The 19980-nt window shown below is 39.5% G+C and overlaps 1 protein-coding gene across 1 annotated transcript; it reads right to left on the bottom strand.

The window, feature by feature from the left end:
* Positions 1-7763: 7763 nt before the first annotated feature.
* Positions 7764-12070, bottom strand: LOC127796893 (uncharacterized). The gene is made up of 3 exons (XM_052329299.1): positions 10009-12070; positions 8878-9795; positions 7764-8124 (listed from the first exon to the last, which is right to left on the bottom strand). The coding sequence occupies exons 1-3, from the start codon at positions 12068-12070 to the stop codon at positions 7781-7783; spliced, it is 3324 nt and encodes a 1107-aa protein (XP_052185259.1). The 3' UTR covers positions 7764-7780.
* Between the last annotated feature and the right edge of the window lie 7910 nt (positions 12071-19980).

The raw sequence follows: 19980 nt of genomic DNA on the forward strand, positions 1-19980 counted from the left end.
AAAGTCAAGAGACTTCTTCCATGGGCGGGCATGGAATACTAAGGGTTTGGACCGGTTGGTTCGGTTTAATACAATAATAATATAGAATTATTTATTAATAAAAAAATAATAAATCTTTAGGGTAAAAAAATGAGCTGAGTTAAAATGTATGTCACTCAGAAAGCATTTGATGTAATTGGTACGAAGTATATGTGGTGAGGAGTGGTTGGGCAATGCTCTTTCTCTTCTGACACCTACACCAGTAAACTGTTTCATCTTCATCATATTATTATTTGCTGAAATATAATAATTAAATTGTTTTTGTTTCTTAAAATTTTATTATGAAGTTCAATATATTTAGTGTCACATTGCATAAAACATGGAAGTCACATATTTGCCACACATCTTCATCATATTATTATTTTCTTATTTCAATATAAGAAAAATATTTTTATATAAAATTTACTGTTAAATTTTTATAAGCAATTTTGAAATGACAAAGAATGTGGTTACCGCGAACCACCTAGATTGAGTCTGAGATGGTTGGGTGGCATCTTGTAAAGATTATGTTGTGATAAAAGACTCTGATGTATAGCTCTTCCAATCTATGGATTTATATTTAATAGTGCTATAGCCTATAGTTGCCATGGCCTCTGTTCCTTTTGTCCCAAAGAAATGGTCGGATGTAGGCTCCTAACGATAAGGAATGGACTTTGGTGGTCGGTTTGTCGGGGCGTGACTGGTACCTGCAATCATTCTGACGCTTTAATAAGTAAGAAAGTAAATGGACAGAGTATTAGTAAGTTAGAGAAGAACATACATTGCATATGAGAAGAACTGATTTATATAGAAGGAGGGGAGACCCTCCTGTATGCATGTGTCGTGCGTTTGCAAGGTGATAGGACTGGATCTCCGGCGTCGGAGCTTTCTAGTGGCAGCATGGTGTTGATGAGACTGTCATTAATGTGGATGAGATCTGTAATTAATGGGGATGTAATTTATCATAAATAAGGATGAGATCTTGAAAGAGAGATCTGCTCCCTCATAGCATTCACAAGCTCAGGGATGGTGTACATCGAAGCGACCTTGGCCACATCCTCGCTCACCCAATTATAAGAAGTTGAAGGCGGTCCAGCCATAGATAGCACACCTACAAGGTCCCGAGAAAAGAGAAGAAGTTAGCACTCGGAACCCCACAACCTGGACCGCCCCCCTAAACCTAACAAAGGGGGGCAAAAGCTTAAACCCTTGCCTAGGCACCAAACCCCCCAGACTCGCCCAAAGTTGCTTTCTTAGACCTTTTCGGGGAGACCAGATGATAATGAAAAATCAAAAGGGGAACATAAGGACAGGGCCATTACTTGTATATGGAAAGTTTGTGGAAGATGGAGACCGAACACTACAAGCAATTGGGAGCAAAGATCTTCAGGCGACAAAAGCTAGACAAATTTGATAGACGAATGAAGAAGTACAAGTAAGCGAGTGAAAGACTTATTTATAAATACCTCAAAACACATCCAACGGGTGAAGACCATCCGTCGCTGAACATCCATCACAGAGACAATGACACCTAGCATCTAATCAATGCCCTGACAAAGCGTCGTGCCTAGGGTAATGGGGTGCCGCTATTGTGACGTGCACTATCATGCCCCCTTAGGCATACATTTCGAATCTTGGGTCATGCGGGCAACAAAATACTGTTAGAACGACCTTTTGAAACCTCCAACAACATTAGGCATCACTAAGACTGGCTTCGAACCTTTCAAAAATAACATCCCCTTAACTCCGACCCCAGTTTGAGCGTTGGACAAAACCGCCACACATCAACTTGAGTATCGGCCTCAGGCATATCCGCATGATGGCTCGGCTATCTATCCCAGCCAAGCTCCAACACTAGCTTGGTTGCTAAACTTGGTTAAAGTAGCAAAACCGCCTGGACTCTCTTTCTTTAGCTCGAATACTCGTTTTTCAAGCATCCGATTTGGGGGGCTGTGGACCGTACCAGCCCAATTTTGACCCTTGGCCCACGGCTTAGTCTCGGCCCCCAACCTGGGGTCCGATCTCGGCCCTTAGCACACGAACTAGCCTGTGGTCCAATCTTGGCCATGCACTGCTTGTAACAACACCATTATAACTGCACGCTAGATACTCTCGTGTCCGCTCAAGATCTCATCCTCATTTATAGTAGATCTCATCCCCATTAATTGTAGATCTCATCCACATTAATGGAAGTCTCATTGGCACCGTGTCGCCACCAAAAAGTTTCGGCGCCAGAGGTCAGTCCTATCACCCTGCAAACGCATGATGCATGCATGCAGGAGGGCTTCCCCTTCTTTTATATAAACCATCTCTCCTCAGAGTTAATGTATGTTCTTCTCTAACCTACTGATACTTTGTCCATTTACTCTCTTACTTACTGGAGCATTGGAATACTTGCAGGTGCTAGCCGTCTCCCAATAGATCGACTACCAGAGTCCATTCCTTGTCGTTGAGAGTCTACGTTCGACCATCCCTTTGGACTGGAAGGAACAACTTGGATCAAGGGCGGAGTGTAACACCTAGTGTTACTAGTGTTAGGAGAATGAGAAAGGAAGTGAGAAATTTTCAAAAATGCCTTTGAGAAGGTGATGAAATTTTGAGAAGAATGGTGCCCTATGAGATGGGCCTTTTGGTAATTTGGATAATGAAGTCTAATAAAGGGTAATTTGGTAAATTGGAAATAATTTCTAGGTGGAATTAAGTATGAAAGTTAATTAATTTTTCATTTTTATATTTATGTGGAGATAAATGGGATTAATAATTTAGAAATGGTATTTTTAGTAATTTGGAGTGGAATTCCACAAGAGAATTAAATTATGGAAAATAGAAAAAATAGTAAATATTCAATTATGTGAGAAAACAATTGATTTTTCAAAAAATGGTGGATTAATGTGGTGAAGCCACATCGAGGGTGGAGATTTAAGCTTGGAGGCTAAGGTTTGTGTCTTAGAGTGACACATGGCATGTTCTCTTCCAAGAGAAAGATGTAATAAATTAATTCCAAAAGAAAAAGGGAAAATGGTCATGTGAGCATTAAATGGGAGACATGATTATGTAGGATTTAAATAAATCCAAAAGGAAAATAAATTAGTTTCTCATTAGTGTTGAAAATGTGAGATTTGAATTAAAAAGAAAATTGTGAGTGAAATTAGTCACTCACATGTGATGCTTGGAAAATGGTCAAATTAAATAAATAGAAAAAAAACTATTTATGGAATGGAAAACAAGATTAAGGGTGGAGGAAATGTATTGAATTTTCCAATTGATGAGATTAAAAGTTAAAAGAGCACGTGGATTGTGCTTTCTTGAATGGTGGGGATTTCGTCTTGAAAAAGGGAAAGAAATCTAATGGTGGAGATTTAAAAAGACCAAATAGCATGGATTGTGCTATTTTTAATAGATGAGATTTTCTCTGCTAAAGAAAATCCAATGGCTAGTATTGGATCTTGAAGTTATTAGATATAAAAGAGAATTTCAAGAAAGTAGGGGGAGATGTCTTCCAATGGAGAGTAAGTGAGGAAGAAAGAAGAATAAGGAAATGGGAAGAAGTAAAGAGCCTAGAGGGTTGAGAGTAAAGAAAGCCTTGAAGTTGAAGATTGTGGAAGATCTAAAGGATTTAAGGTAAGGGATAGCCCCATGGGATAGTGGCTAGCAAAGTTGTAAGTATGGTTCATGAATTTATATGTGTGCATTGGCATGTTGTTTGTGTTCAATGACCTATGGCCATGATGTTGTGTGGGGTAGGGTAGAATAAAACCTCAAACTAAGATGGTTGTGAGGATGTGGGAACCCTAACCATGTTTCATTGCATGCATTGGCATTACATTTATATTCATGTTCATGCTTATTGTCATTGCACCCTTATTGAGCTTAATAGCTCATGAGGTTTTACCCTCACATATAGGTTGGCAAGGCATGGGAAAAGTCAAGGCAATAATGGGATAGCATGTGAATGCATGAGAATGAAGACCGAAGATCATTGTATGGCTTATGGAAGCCTATTTTGTTGTATTTGATTCATGTGTTGTAATTTATTTCGTTAGTAATGGCTTGTTAAAACTTAAAACCATGGGTGTATTTTATTTGGATGTTTGTTATGTAAGCATCAAGAGGGTTGTGAAAACCTCATTTGTTAAATGAAAAGGAAATTTTGGATGTATGTTTGATGTTTATTTTGGGTGTTGGAAAATGGAGGAAAAATTGAAGATTTTTTGTGCTTATTTTGGGTGTGTAATTTCTAGAAATTTTGGGTTAGAAAGCCCAAGAGAAAAAAACAAAAAAAGGAGTGAAGAAGGCAGTAGCAATAGTAGCAGGGCCATAGTGGTAGCAAACGCGCGAGCGTGGCTGGGCGCGCGGCAGGCGCACATGGCCCGCTTCCAGCTCGTGCAACCAGCTCACCGTAGGGCCCTGTGTAGGCCCCGGGTGCCCCAGTAGGCCTCGCAACCCAAAATTTTGTTAAAATTTTGAAAAATTTGGAATTTTTGGGGTAATTATGAATTAATTTTGGGCCCTAGAGAAATTTCCAAAATAAAAGGGATTTTTGGAGAAAAGGCCAGATTTGTGGAAAATTAAAATTTATGAGTTTTTCCTTGAAATTGGGAAAACCAATGGGCAGTTTGGAATCTTTAAATATATGGAGTCTAATGGAAATTCTTGGAAAGAAGAAGAATTAAAATAATAATCATGATGATTGGGCAAACTTAATGGAAATTAATTAGCCATGTGTGTTGGTTAAAGCCCAAGTCTGCTAGTCGATCCTGGGATTAAAGGAAGGGAATGACGAAGCCTAGTTCCCACCTAGGGCATTTTGTATAGAAATATAGTCCACCTTTCACAAATGGTCGGTCATGTGAATAGTTTGAATGATTGTTCACGAGTGGCACCCGTAAGTAGGAGCGAGGCGTCACAATTGGTATAAGAGCGGTTGTTGGAGTTATGAGTTGAGGATGTCCGGTGTAAGGGCCCACTCCCGAATGTGCCCGCTAGCATAGGACATTCGAAAGGAGGTCATCACAAGGATGATATAGAACAATACCTCATAATAAACACACACATTTATCTATTTTCACGCAGCGGAATATCAATAACTTTCGTTACAAACCAATGTTGATACATCTAGGCTCTTAGGCCATACAAACCGAATATGAGGCTCTAATGTAAAACAACAATTTAAAATCTCATCAATCTACCTCACCAAAACGCAACTAGGATCTCCGAGTTGAGTGCCTCTGTACACCACTACCCTTGGGTTGTAGTCCCACTGGACTCGTCCTTAATGACTGCTTTACCTTTACCTGGAATGGCATAAGAAGATCAAGTGAGCCACAAGGCTCAGCAAGTTCTAGTACAAAGGAGCAGTATGAAGAAAGAGAAATCATGATGACACCGAGAGGAGTGTACAACGACTTCATATCAATATTCAATTATATGAGTCGGAAATCATATCTCATAGAATTATAAATTTCAGATTTTTGTTCATGTATAATCATACAAGTGCATACATCATAAGTATAAATCCCATAGGCTCATAAGCCACGATGCAAAATATGCGTTAATCATCATATCAGTAAATCAACACATAACGTATCGAGCACAACCTGCTGGGCTATGGCCACCTCGTCCCGCGTCAGGCGCTCCTAGGGTACCCTTTATTTCCGCGCAAAATAATAAGTACGCTAAGAACATATATATATGAGCATCATGTACATGTATGCATCATGTATGCATTTACCAGCAATGTAAAATTTAAATTCTCGTTCTCAATATACATTTAATACCATTGAAGAATGTTATGGCAAAAATTGTTATTTTTCCACCATATAATCGCTCTAATACATTAAGTAAATGTTTAATTAATATTAATAAAAATTTTCGGATGGGTACTGTAACGGGTACTATACGGATACGGTATGGTACTGTAGCAAGATACTATATGTATACTGTACGAATACGGTATCATACTATAGCGAGATACTATATGGTATTGTATCGAGATACTGTATAGGTACTGTATCGAGATACTGTATTGAGATACTGTATAGGTACTGTATGGTACTGTATCGAGATACTGTATTGAGATACTATATAGGTACTGTATGGTACTGTATTGAGATACTGTATAGGTACTGTATCAAGATACTGTATAGGTACTATATTGAGATACTATATAGGTACTGTATGGTACTGTATTGAGATACTGTATAGGTACTGTATTGAGATACTGTATAGGTACTATATGGTACTGTAGCATCCGAATTTTTCACACATTAACTTGATATTTTTCCACAATTTCATGGGACATTCGGGTATAGATATTAATTATCCAGACATCATTCACATATAAGATATACCAATAAATACACTACAATGAGCAATGAAGGTGAACAAACTCCCATCATAATGGAGGTGAAAAATGCCATTCACAGAATAATATTGGGGTGAATCAAACCCCTTTTGAGACATCAAATAGACTCATAATATTTAGGAATTTTATACTATGTAGATAGAAAAAATTTAATAGAGATGCTACACATGGAAGGGGAGAAAAATAAAAGAAGAAGAAGAAAGGATATTTGCCTGAGGATGAATAAATCAAGATGAAGCACCCGCACAGAAAGCTCCAATTGCCACAGAAAATTTAACAGAATAGAAGCAGTAGAGAAGAAAAAGAATGCGTATCAGATGAGGAAGAAGAAGAAGAAGAAGAAGAAGAAGAAGAAGAAGAAGAAGAAGAAGAATAGAATAAGAAGAAGTCGGGAGGGAGAAGAAGAAAAGGAGATAAAGAGGAAGAAAAAGAAGGTGTAAAAAAAGAAGTGAAAGAAGAAAGTAGGAGTAAAAGGAAAAAGAAGAAGTAAAAGGAGGAGTGAAAGAAGAAAGGAGAAGTAAAAGAGGGAGTGAAAAACAATAAAGAAGAAGTGAAAGAAAATGTGAAAGAAGAAAAAGAAAGGGGGGTTGGGAAGTAATGATGCGTAGATGGTGAATGTTTTTTTTTTTTTTTTTTTTTGTATTGGGCTTAAGCCTAAATAAATGGCCAATCTTCTATTTCCTTAAAGGCCCAAGCCCAACTCTTAGCCCATTTACCTTAAATAAATTGAGGCCCAACTCATTATCCCATCCATTTAATTTAAACCCATACATACAAGCCCATAGATCTATTTCAACATTAAGAATCAAATTTGCTCAACTTATATAATAACTAAAATAAGTTAATATATCATTCTAAAATTCTAAACCCAATAATGGGTCGTTACAGTTTCTCCCCCCCTTCAAAGAATTTGGTCCCCAAATTCCTGTCTGGTCACTCGAATAGCTGGGGGAAAAGACACCTCATCTCCTCCTCGCGCTCCCAGGTAGCCTCATCTAAAGAGTGACGCTGCCACTGAATTTTAACAAATGGAATCGATCGATTTCGTAGCACTTTCTCTTTTCGCTCCAAAATACTAACAGGTTTCTCCTCGTATGTGACATCCTCCTTGACTTCTATAGTCTGATAGTCGATGATATGCTGGGGATCCGGCACGTACTTCCTTAACATGGACACATGGAAGACATTATGAACGCCAGCTAACTGTGGTGGCAAGGCCAACCTATAGGCCAAAGGGCCAACTCGTTCCAAGATTTCAAACGGTCCAATATAGCGAGGACTAAGCTTCCCCGACACCCCAAATCTGCGTACGCCCTTTATGGGCATCACTCTCAGCCATACGTGGTCCCCAGCTGAGAACTCCAAGTCTCGACGTCTTTTATCCGCATAGCTCTTTTGTCAGTCCTGTGCGACCTTCATTCTAGCCCTGATAATCCGAATCTTTTCTGATGTCTGCTCAACAATCTCTGGCCCCAATAATGCTCTGTCTCCAATCTCCTCCCAACAAATGGGTGATCTACACGGCCTGCCGTAAAGTGCCTCATAAGGCGGCATACCAATACTAGAGTGGTGACTGTTGTTGTAAGCGAATTCTACTAGTGGCAGATGATCATCCCAACTACCATGGAAATCCAACACACATGCCCTCAACATGTCCTCTAATGTCTGGATGGTCCTCTCTGACTGTCCATCTGTCTGAGGGTGGAACGCGGTACTAAACTTTAGCTTCGTCCCCAAAGCATCTTGCAACGCTCCCCAAAAGTGTGAAGTAAATCGAGGGTCCCGATCCGACACGATACTAGAGGGAACTCCATGTAATCTCACCACTTCCTCCACATATAACTTCGCAAGGTGGTTCAAACGGTAAGTCTTCTTAATCGGTAGGAAATGGGCTGATTTCGTCAAACGGTCTACTATCACCCAAATAGCATCGCACCCCTTCGTTGTCCTTGGTAGCCCTGACACGAAGTCCATGGATATGTTATCCCACTTCCACTCTGGAATGGGCAACGACCGTAGGAGACCTGCTGGTTTTTGATGTTCTGCCTTAACCTGCTGGCACACTGCACACTGGGATACATATCTTGCCACATCTCTCTTCAGACCATTCCACCAAAACTGTCTCCGTAGATTCTGATACATCTTTGTCGTGTCGGGGTGAATCGTATAGCGGGACTTATGAGCCTCTGCCAAAATCTCGTTCCTGATCTCCGCATCATCTGGTACACAAATCCGATCTTGGAATAGTAGCATCCCATCGCCCCTTTGACCGAAACCCACTGGGGAAAACTTCCCCACATCTGCCAAGATCTGGGCCAACTTCATATCGTGTGATTGTTGCACCCTAATCTGTTCCATCACATCAGGTTGTACCCTTAGGTACGAACAATACCCCGTAGGTCTCTCTTCGGGTCCAGAGATGGATAACTCCCCCATCTGACTCAAAAGCATCCATTCCTGGGTCTTCATAGCCGCCATATAAGCCCCTCGGCGACTCAATGCGTCGGCCACCACGTTGGCCTTCCCCGGATGGTACAAGATCTCACAATCATAGTCCTTCAAAAGCTCCATCCACCTACGTTGCCTCATGTTCAACTCCTTCTGGGAGAAAAGGTACTTTAAACTTTTATGGTCAGTATAAATCTCCACCTTCTCTCCATAAAGGTAATGCCTCCAAATCTTGAGAGCAAACACTACTGCCGCTAACTCCAAGTCATGGGTAGGGTAGTTCACCTCATGTTTCTTCAATTGTCTCGAGGCATAGGCATTCACTCGTCCATCCTGCATCAATACACATCCGAGACCTGAGTGTGACGCATCACTGAAGATGGAAAATGTCTCTCCACTCCTAGGAATAGCCAATACCGGTGCTGAGGTTAGCCTCTTCTTCAACTCCTCAAAGCTACGCTCACAAGCCTCGTTCCATTCGTACTTGACTCCCTTCCGAGTCAACTTTGTCATAGGAGATGAAAGCCTAGAGAAACCCTTAATGAATCTTCTGTAGTAACCTGCTAGCCCCAAAAAGCTCCTGATGCCGGTCACTGTAGTCGGTTGTGGCCACTCAATCACTGCCTTCACTTTTTCAGGGTCTACTGAAATACCCTCACCAGATACTACGTGTCCCAAGAAGCCAACCTGTCGCTGCCAAAAATCACACTTACTGAACTTGGCATACAACTGCCTCTCCCTCAGCCTCTGCAATGCCAGCCTAAGGTGGGTCTCATGGTCCTCCAAACTCGGCGAGTAGATGAGTATGTCATCAATGAACACTATAACAAAGCTATCCAAATACTCTCTAAACACCCTGTTCATCAAATCCATGAAGACTGCCGGGGCATTAGTCAACCCAAATGGCATGACCACAAACTCGTAATGGCCGTACCTAGTGCGAAAAGCAATCTTCTTTACATCTTCTTCTCTGACCCTCACCTGATGGTATCCAGACCTCAAGTCAATCTTCGAAAAGACGGATGCTCCACGTAACTGGTCCAACAAGTCATCAACACGGGGGAGGGGATACTTGTTCTTTAACGTCACCTGATTCAACTGCCGGTAGTCAATGCATAATCTCATGGATCCATCCTTCTTCCTCACGAATAAAACTGGAGCACCCCAAGATGAGGCACTCGGGCGGATGAATCCCTTCTCAATCAATTCCTCCAACTGCACCTTTAGCTCTTTCAATTCATTTAGAGCCATTCTGTAAGGAGCCCTAGAAACTGGCTGCGTACCTGGTACTAAGTCAATAGAGAACTCAACCTCCCTCGATGGCGGCAATCCTGGCAACTCTTCAGGAAATACATCGGGAAATTCACAGACCACCGGAATATCTGGCAATTCCATCTTGTCCTCATTACCAGTCGTCACTAAAGCCAAATATGCCTCGCAACCATGTCGCATTAATTTCTCCGCCTTCATCACCGAAATCAAGGGTGTGGAGCTCATTGGTTTAATGCCTCTATACACAACAATTGGCTGATGAGGCAACTCAAAATGAATTACCTTGTGCTGACAATCAACCTTAGCATAGTGTTGGGATAGCCAGTCCATGCCCAAAATAAGATCAAAATCTTTTATGTCTAGCACCACCAAATTCCCCGGAAACTCCTTATCGTGCACTATGATTTTACAATCCCTATACACCTCACTACCCACCATTTTCGTATCTCCCGGAGTAGTTACAATCAAATAATATGGTAACAATGTACTGGAAATTGGAATATGACATACCACCTGAGGTGCAACAAAAGAGTGTGTGGATCCCGTATCAAATAAAACACAAACATCAATATCATATAAGGATAAGATACCTTGCACTGTGTCCTTCCCTTGCTCTGCTTCAGCTGTAGTCAAGGCGAACACTCGCCCCTGGATGTGGGGTCTATCAGCATCTGCGGTGCTCTGTCCTGATGGTAGTGCCAATGATGGTGCCATCCCCTGAAGTCTAGGCACTGACTGCCTCTGCCCAGATCTATCACTCTGATACCCCGGCCTTTGGCCTCCTCGCTGGGGTGGCACTGAACAAACGTTGGCCTTATGGCCCTTGCGCCCACATTTAAAACATGTCACCTCCTGGCTGCCTGCTCTACCTGACCCCTGAGGGCAGTCCCTCTGTACGTGCCCCGCCTGACCACAAGTGTAACATGTCACCCCTCTGTCGTAGCGGCATGGGTCACGATGCCTCTTTCCACATGTCTTGCATGGGGGGATGTCTGGCGTGCCTCTCGAAGGCCCTGGTGCACCCTTTCTCTTCCTGTCATTGCCCTGTCCCTGGGCTGAGCCTGACCCCCTAGTAGCTGTCAGGGCTGCTCTCAGCTCGCTCCTCTCCCTCTCAATGATGTATGCCCGATGTACCAGTGTAGAATAGTCAGTGAACTGCGCACCTGCCTGCTGAAATCGAATCTCCACTCGCAACCCTCTCAAGAACTTGGTCGCTTTCTTCTCATCAGTGTCTACTAACTCGGGGGCAAAGCGTGCTAGGGAGGTGAACTCCTCCTCATACTGAGCCACTGACATGTTGCCCTGGGTCAACTCGATGAACTCGTATGTCTTCTGGCTATGAACCCAGGCGGGAAAATAATTAGCGTTGAAGAGCTCCCTAAATTCAGCCCAAGATGGCTCCCTGTTCCTGAATGGCAGTCTGGCCGTCTCCCACCACCTCTCAGCTGCTCCCCGAAGTAGGTATGTGGCCAGCTGTACCTTCTGTGCATCAGTGCATCCTATGGTCCGCAGATGTTTCTCTATTGCCATCAGCCACTCTTCTGCAACCAGAACGTCGTTTCCCCCTCTGAATTCCGATGGCCTGAGTGCCATGAAATTCCTCACCAACTGACTGCCAGCATTACCATCCATACCCTGAAGCTCGACCTCCTGCTGCACTGGGTTCGACGTCTGACCACTAACATTTTCTTGTAAGACTGGCTCATTCCCTGCTACCGGCGGCGCCTGTCCTGGCCTGCCCTGATGGGCCATGAATTCCTCGAAATGCCTCAACATGGAAGCCATCGTGCCCCTCAACTCACTAACCTCTTGGCGCAACTCTGCCATTGAATCTGTAGGAGTAGGCGATGCTGGGGGTGGTGTAGGGTTAGGTACAGGTGCAGGCTCCGGAATGGGATCAGGACCTGGAGCAAGAATTGCCCGGTTGCCTCGGGCGCGTGTCGGCGGCCTTCCTCGACGTCCACTCATTTCCTGTACAACCAAAAGACCTTTTAGTACTCCATCTTAACTTAGTCTCACTAGACTACTAAACACACATCTACTCTACCCACCAATCCTAAGTGTACAGAGACTCTCCTCACTCCTATACCTAATCGCTCTGATACCAAAACTGTAAGGGCCCACTCCCGAATGTGCCCGCTAGCATAGGACATTCGAAAGGAGGTCATCACAAGGATGATATAGAACAATACCTCATAATAAACACACACATTTATCTATTTTCACGCAGCGGAATATCAATAACTTTCGTTACAAACCAATGTTGATACATCTAGGCTCTTAGGCCATACAAACCGAATATGAGGCTCTAATGTAAAACAACAATTTAAAATCTCATCAATCTACCTCACCAAAACGCAACTAGGATCTCCGAGTTGAGTGCCTCTGTACACCACTACCCTTGGGTTGTAGTCCCACTGGACTCGTCCTTAATGACTGCTTTACCTTTACCTGGAATGGCATAAGAAGATCAAGTGAGCCACAAGGCTCAGCAAGTTCTAGTACAAAGGAGCAGTATGAAGAAAGAGAAATCATGATAACACCGAGAGGAGTGTACAACGACTTCATATCAATATTCAATTATATGAGTCGGAAATCATATCTCATAGAATTATAAATTTCAGATTTTTGTTCATGTATAATCATACAAGTGCATACATCATAAGTATAAATCCCATAGGCTCATAAGCCACGATGCAAAATATGCGTTAATCATCATATTAGTAAATCAACACATAACGTATCGAGCACAACCTGCCGGGCTATGGCCACCTCGTCCCGCGTCAGGCGCTCCTAGGGTACCCTTTATTTTCGCGTAAAATAATAAGTGCGCTAAGAACATATATATATGAGCATCATGTACATGTATGCATCATGTATGCATTTACCAGCAATGTAAAATTTAAATTCTCGTTCTCAATATACATTTAATACCATTGAAGAATGTTATGGCAAAAATTGTTATTTTTCCACCATACAATCGCTCTAATACATTAAGTAAATGTTTAATTAATATTAATAAAAATTTTCGGATGGGTACTGTAACGGGTACTATACGGATACGGTATGGTACTGTAGCAAGATACTGTATGTATACTGTACGAATACGGTATCATACTATAGCGAGATACTATATGGTATTGTATCGAGATATTGTATAGGTACTGTATCGAGATACTGTATAGGTACTGTATCGAGATACTGTATTGAGATACTGTATAGGTACTGTATCGAGATACTGTATTGAGATACTATATAGGTACTGTATGATACTGTATTGAGATACTGTATAGGTACTGTATCAAGATACTGTATAGGTACTATATTGAGATACTGTATAGGTACTGTATGGTACTGTATTGAGATACTGTATAGGTACTGTATTGAGATACTATATAGGTACTGTAGCATCCGAATTTTTCACACATTAACTTGATATTTTTCCACAATTTCATGGGACATTCGGGTATAGACATTAATTATCCAGACATCATTCACATATAAGATATACCAATAAATACACTACAATGAGCAATGAAGGTGAACAAACTCCCATCATAATGGAGGTGAAAAATGCCATTCACAGAATAATATTGGGGTGAATCAAACCCCTTTTGAGACATCAAATAGACTCACAATATTTAGGAATTTTATACTATGTAGATAGAAAAAATTTAATAGAGATGCTACACATGGAAGGGGAGAAAAATAAAAGAAGAAGAAGAAAGGATATTTGCCTGAGGATGAATAAATCAAGATGAAGCACCCGCACAGAAAGCTCCAATTGCCACAGAAAATTTAACAGAATAGAAGCAGTAGAGAAGAAAAAGAATGCGTATCAGATGAGGAAGAAGAAGAAGAAGAAGAAGAAGAAGAAGAAGAAGTCGGGAGGGAGAAGAAGAAAAGGAGATAAAGAGGAAGAAAAAGAAGATGTAAAAAAAGAAGTGAAAGAAGAAAGTAGGAGTAAAAGGAAAAAGAAGAAGTAAAAGGAGGAGTGAAAGAAGAAAAGAGAAGTAAAAGAGGGAGTGAAAAACAATAAAGAAGAAGTGAAAGAAAAGGTGAAAGAAGAAAAAGAAAGAGGGGTTGGGAAGTAATGATGCGTAGATGGTGGATGTTTTTTTTTTTTTTTTTTTTTTTTTTTTTGTATTGGGCTTAAGCCTAAATAAATGGCCCATCTTCTATTTCCTTAAAGGCCCAAGCCCAACTCTTAGCCCATTTACCTTAAATAAATTGTAGCCCAACTCATTATCCCATCCATTTAATTTAAACCCATACATACAAGCCCATAGATCTATTTCAACATTAAGAATCAAATTTGCTCAACTTATATAATAACTAAAATAAGTTAATATATCATTCTAAAATTCTAAACCCAATAATGGGTCGTTACATCCGGCATAATTTGGATGTAAGTCGGAATTAGATGTAAGGGTGATTCGATGACCTTGAAAGTAGGACCACATGTCTGAGGACCCTAGGAGTTGGGTCGAGGCATTAAGATCTCTGGTGATGTGAATAGTGTACTCGGATATTCCTATTATAGGAATAGGAAAATATCATGGGTTGAGATGGCATTCCATAAGAGATATATGGGTCGAGCAAAGAAGAATCAAAAGCCCAAGTATGGGTGTTGGTGTCGAGAACCCGAATGTGAAAATTTGGGGGAATATGAAGCATTCTAAGGATGAGAGTTCTTTGTGATTGAAGTGTTAAGGCTTGTGTCGGGACATGAAGCCAAGTCATGATAAGAATCATGATGGGGCAATGAGAGCCTGAGGTATAACTAATTCGGGAAGGGATTAGTGGAGCATCCCTATGTTGGGGAGATGATCAAGCATGTATGAGGGAATGGAGTTGTTCCCTTAGAGGTGGTGCGATAAGGGTTGTGTGCTTGAGATAGAGTGAGTTATAATGAAAATTAGCTTGAAGCTCATGGAAAGGAGTCGACACAGGTTGTGTGACGAGCTCTAGGTAGGGAGTGTGCATGTAATGCATATGCATGTCATGGCCAGGGTAGGCATGACGTAAGTAGCTTGTAGAAGGACTCCGAGGGGAGTCGAGTGTGATGTATGCATGATAGATGTATATGGTACGAGGTGATCGTATTGTTATGGCGATCCCGAAAGGGATGTGCCTAGGGTATGGGTGGACCTTAGTTGGTTTCATGATGAAACAAGATTTATCCTAAGGAATGATAGGTGTGTGGCAAATGGACCTTAACGGGCATTTGTATGAGATGAAAAATCCCTAGTGGGTTGAGCTGGAATTTAGGGGAATCCAAATTGGGGATAAAGGAGTTGGGCATGCGTTGATATGCATGTGAGAACCATCGGATTAGAAGTCCTAGTTATGAAGGGCCAAGTGACTGTTCATGTGATTGATGGATGAGGGGCCAATCAAACTCTTATGGTGATGCTTAGGGTCTAGTGGGGCGCCTAAGGTTAGGAGATGGGAGGATAATAGACCCTCATTATGATGCTTGGGGTCGGGGATGACTCCTAAGGTCACGAGATCCTTGTTGGGGAGACGAGAAGGTCACCCAATGAATGGTATGAACGGGTGTGTGGGCCGAGGGTAATAAGTTGTGGCAATAGGACACCCATGGGCTATGTGCGCACAAGAAATGCCAACCCCAAATGCCCGAGTAGGCAGGGGTATGGTAAGTGAAATAATGGCCCCGGGTTGTAATGCTAAGTCATGTGAGCTTGAGTGAGGCATGTGATTAGTGGTTAATTTTGTAAAAATTTTGTTATAATTATACCCTTCTTTTGATCTTAAAAATGGTTTAAATTAGATATTAATATATATTTTATGGTTATATGCAAGTTTAAATTGAAAAATGAATGAAATGAAATTTTAAAGTAAAATTTAATAATAATAATAATAATATATAAAATTATATATAATACATATACATCATTATATGCATGCATGTAATATATATATATAATATAATCTAATATATATATGTGCCATGTGTAATACATATATATAATATATAATTTATTAATAACATTAAATTATTATTATTATTTTTTTTAGGCATGAAGAATTCAAGCCCATGAAGACTTAAAGTCCATGAAGAATTCAAATCCATGAAGAAATCAAGTCCATGAAGAATTCAAGCCCATGAAGAATTAAGGCCCAATTTGAACAACCCATGGAAAATATTATTTTGAGAAGGCCCAAGGATTATTTTTAATCCTAATGAAGATTAAAAACCAATTTATAGAAATCTATTTTTATTTTTTATGTGAGAGCTTTATTAGGTGTGTTTTTTTAGCTAAAATCCATTTAACTATTAGGTGGATGTTATAGCTAAAATCCATTTAACTTTATGAGTGCTTTATTAGGTATGTATTTTAGCTAAAATCCATTTAATATTAGGTGTGTATTATAGCTAAAATCCATTTAACTTTAAGTGTGTGAGTGCCCATTAGATATAATTATGTCTAATTGAATAATTGAAATTGTGTGGTTTGTATTGCATCTTGTGGCCTATAAATAGCTCACTTGATTGCATTTGTAAGTGTGATTATTATTCTTGAATAAAAGTTTAGTTATTTCCTTAGAATTCTCTCTTTGAGAATTGCTTTTGTTCTCTCTCATTTTCTTTAGTATTTTCTCTTGTGATCTTACTTCATTCCTTTCTTCTTTTAAATTCTTATGTCATTTATTATTACTTTATTATTCACCGCCTAAATGGACGGTTAGTTTATGCCTTTAAATTCTTGCAATTTTCATTCTTATCATTTAATTGTTCACCGCCTAAATGGACGGTTAGTTTATGCCTTTAAATTCTTGCAATTTTAATTCTTATATTTTAATTATCTACCGCCTAAATGGCCGGTTAGTTTCTTCTATTTTAATTCCTGTCATTTAAATTCTGTTATTTAAATTATGTCATTTAAATTCCTGTCAATTAATTTAATGGAGATGAGTAGCTAAATCTAATCTTGGGTTAAGGCAAGGACAGTGTCCAACGCCAATGATTCCCAAAGAAAGCTGCGTTTTAAATAAGTAACCTTAATTTAAATTTCAGTATGAGTGTGTATTAATTATTAAAAAAATCACTAGGTTTGGATTGGAGTGTAAGCCTAACTTAGAGCTTTCATGCCATGTATGAGAGTTACTAGAACTGGAAACGCTATCATACCCAAACCCGGATGATTAATTTAGTTGTTTTGTATATTAATTGTAATTGGATTTATGGTAGTTGCTTAAATTAGAATCCCGCATATCATGTATGGGATTGCTTAACCTAGAACTATCATCATCTCTAATTGCATTTAATAACAAACCCTCATATCTGAAATTAAATTAATGTTGCTAATCTTTTATGCTAAACTTTGGGAATCAACGGGTTGGTACTGAAATTGTCTTAACTCAAGCACTATTCAAATTCATATTTTTACGTTTAATGTTTATTTCAATTTTTGCCTTACTTTATTTTCTAGTATCTGTTGTCTAAAAACAAAACCATAAAAAATCTTGTTGTCAATTTGTCCAAATGCGTGTGCGTGTGTGTGACATTCTTTTTCTTTTGCCATAAATAAATCTCTCAGTGGACGACCTGGATTCATCCAGAAAATATAAATTTAAATTTGGACTACAACTGCACTCGTACACTGGCGAGTATAAACCTCTCACTAAAATAAAAAAAAAATATAAAAGTTTTATTATGATTTGTTTTTATTGTGTTTTAATTGCAGGGTGAGAGTGCAGTCAAATTTTGGCGCCGTTGTCGGGGAGATTAAGGTAAAAACAAAAAGGAAAAAATAAAAAAAATAAAAGAATAAGCATCTCTTGATAAAATCGGTAACTCTATTTCTCTTTTACTTTATTTTTGTTTGTGCATTGTATATGAGACTGAGATCAGGTAGAATTTTGAAACAGTATTTTCATATCATTCTGAGTCTTTACCTGCAATTGGATTGTCAACTTTACACTCATGTCTCAAAATTACTACAATCTGTCTTCACAAGATACTTATCATGATGAAAATTATCATTTTGAATCCGATTTGTCTAGACCTCTTAAGGATTATCTATACCCTCTTAGGCAAGCCACTTTTGATTTGCAACCAGACACTACCCATTTGTTACCCACTTACCATGAAATTGAGGTTTGGTGTGCTGTGTGTGAAACTTCAGCTCATTTAACAGATGACTGCCCTATAATATCTACTTTTAAGGAGGTATTGTATGGTCAATCCAGTTACACACACACACACAACTATGAGGGAATGTATTACCAGAACCATGAGGAAAACTACCATTCGGACTTTGATGCATATCACCTTAATTCACACTTTCATCCAAATTTCTCATGGGAAAATGATTTTGTAACCCAACCACATGAGCACTTCATTTCCCAGCCTCAATCATTTCAAATGAATGAAGGGTCTACATTCGATGCATATCAACCCCCTCATGGGAGTTCTTTAGAAGATACCTTCAATCTATTTATGCAAGGCCAAATAGAAATTTTTGCACAAATGTCCAAATGTCAAGAACACACCATTAGAGTTACAGAGGACATTAGAAACCAATTGACACAGCTAACACAGACTTTGAGTATGTCAGAGCCTGTCCATCCCAACTCACTCCAAATCCCATTAATAAAACCCATCATCAAAAGTGAAAGTCAGGAGCAGGACATAGGAGTGACTGTCTTAAGGAATGGAGAAATAATTGAGAAACTTGATGCCCCTAGGACAGTACACCCTTTGGTGCAAGAAAAGAGAGTGGTTGATCACAGTGAGGTAGATGTCAATGAAGCCTTGGAGGAAGAAAAAGACCAAAATGATGTAAGAAAAGAAGAAACCTGGGAGGAAGAAGAGGATAAAATCCGAGAGCTAAAATGTGAAGATGTCATAAGTTTATCCACATTTAAGCCTAAAATTCTATCTTTTAGGCTAGTTGATATTATTGGGGATCAAATTAAACTAAACATGTGTAAGGTGTTTGTGCAAATTAATGTGTCGTACTCTGATGTAATAAAACCAACACCGCCGGATGATATATTTTCAAAATATGTATGTGCATTCATGAGAAAAATCAATTTACATAATTTTGAAAATAACTTTAAAAGTGGTGTAGTGAATGAGAGATATTATACGATTAGGTGGGCAACCACTCATTTGATCCTTAACTGGAAAAAAAAAAAAAAAAACTCTAAAAAAATAATAAAATAAAAATATATAATAAAATAATTTTTATATATATATATACATATAAGTTGTTCCTTTTCTGCATTACTTAACTAGTGTTTCTCTATGTGCAGTCTAAATAAAATTTCTCCATACGAGTTTATGTATTGAAGACCGCCAGGTATGCCTATCTTCTATCCTTTTATTGCCAATTGAGGACAATACGCAATTTAAGTTGGGGGGTAAGGTGTCTACAAAATTTTCCCTAAAAAAAAAAAAAAAAAACAAAAATTAAAACAAAATTAATTAAAAAAAAAAATTGAATTGAGAGAGACAGAATTGACGCTGGTGGTAGCCATCTTTTCTTGGGCAGTGCAATCACACTGCCCTATAAAGAAAGAAGGCACACTGCCAAATGTTGAAAACAGAGGCGCCGAGCGTTAAAAAAAAAAAGGGGCACACTGCCAAATGTTGAAAAATGAGACGCTAAACGACGTTAAGTCTGACGGTGCAATTATGGCATGCCTCGAGTCGAGTGTAGAATAGTGATGCCCATTGCTCTATAAGAGACTCCATATCTGTATGAGGCAAGTCACCCCTCTTGAGCTTAATCTTCTCTCCTTTGTGTTATTCTCTGATCAGGTACTCTCATCCCTTTTGTAAAGTTTATAGTTCTTTACTTTCTTCTTAGTATAATTTTTTTTTTTTAAAAAAAATGAATCTTTAT

The sequence above is a fragment of the Diospyros lotus genome, chromosome 3 (genome assembly GCF_014633365.1).
Source record: "Diospyros lotus cultivar Yz01 chromosome 3, ASM1463336v1, whole genome shotgun sequence".
Classification (NCBI taxonomy): Eukaryota; Viridiplantae; Streptophyta; class Magnoliopsida; order Ericales; family Ebenaceae; genus Diospyros; species Diospyros lotus.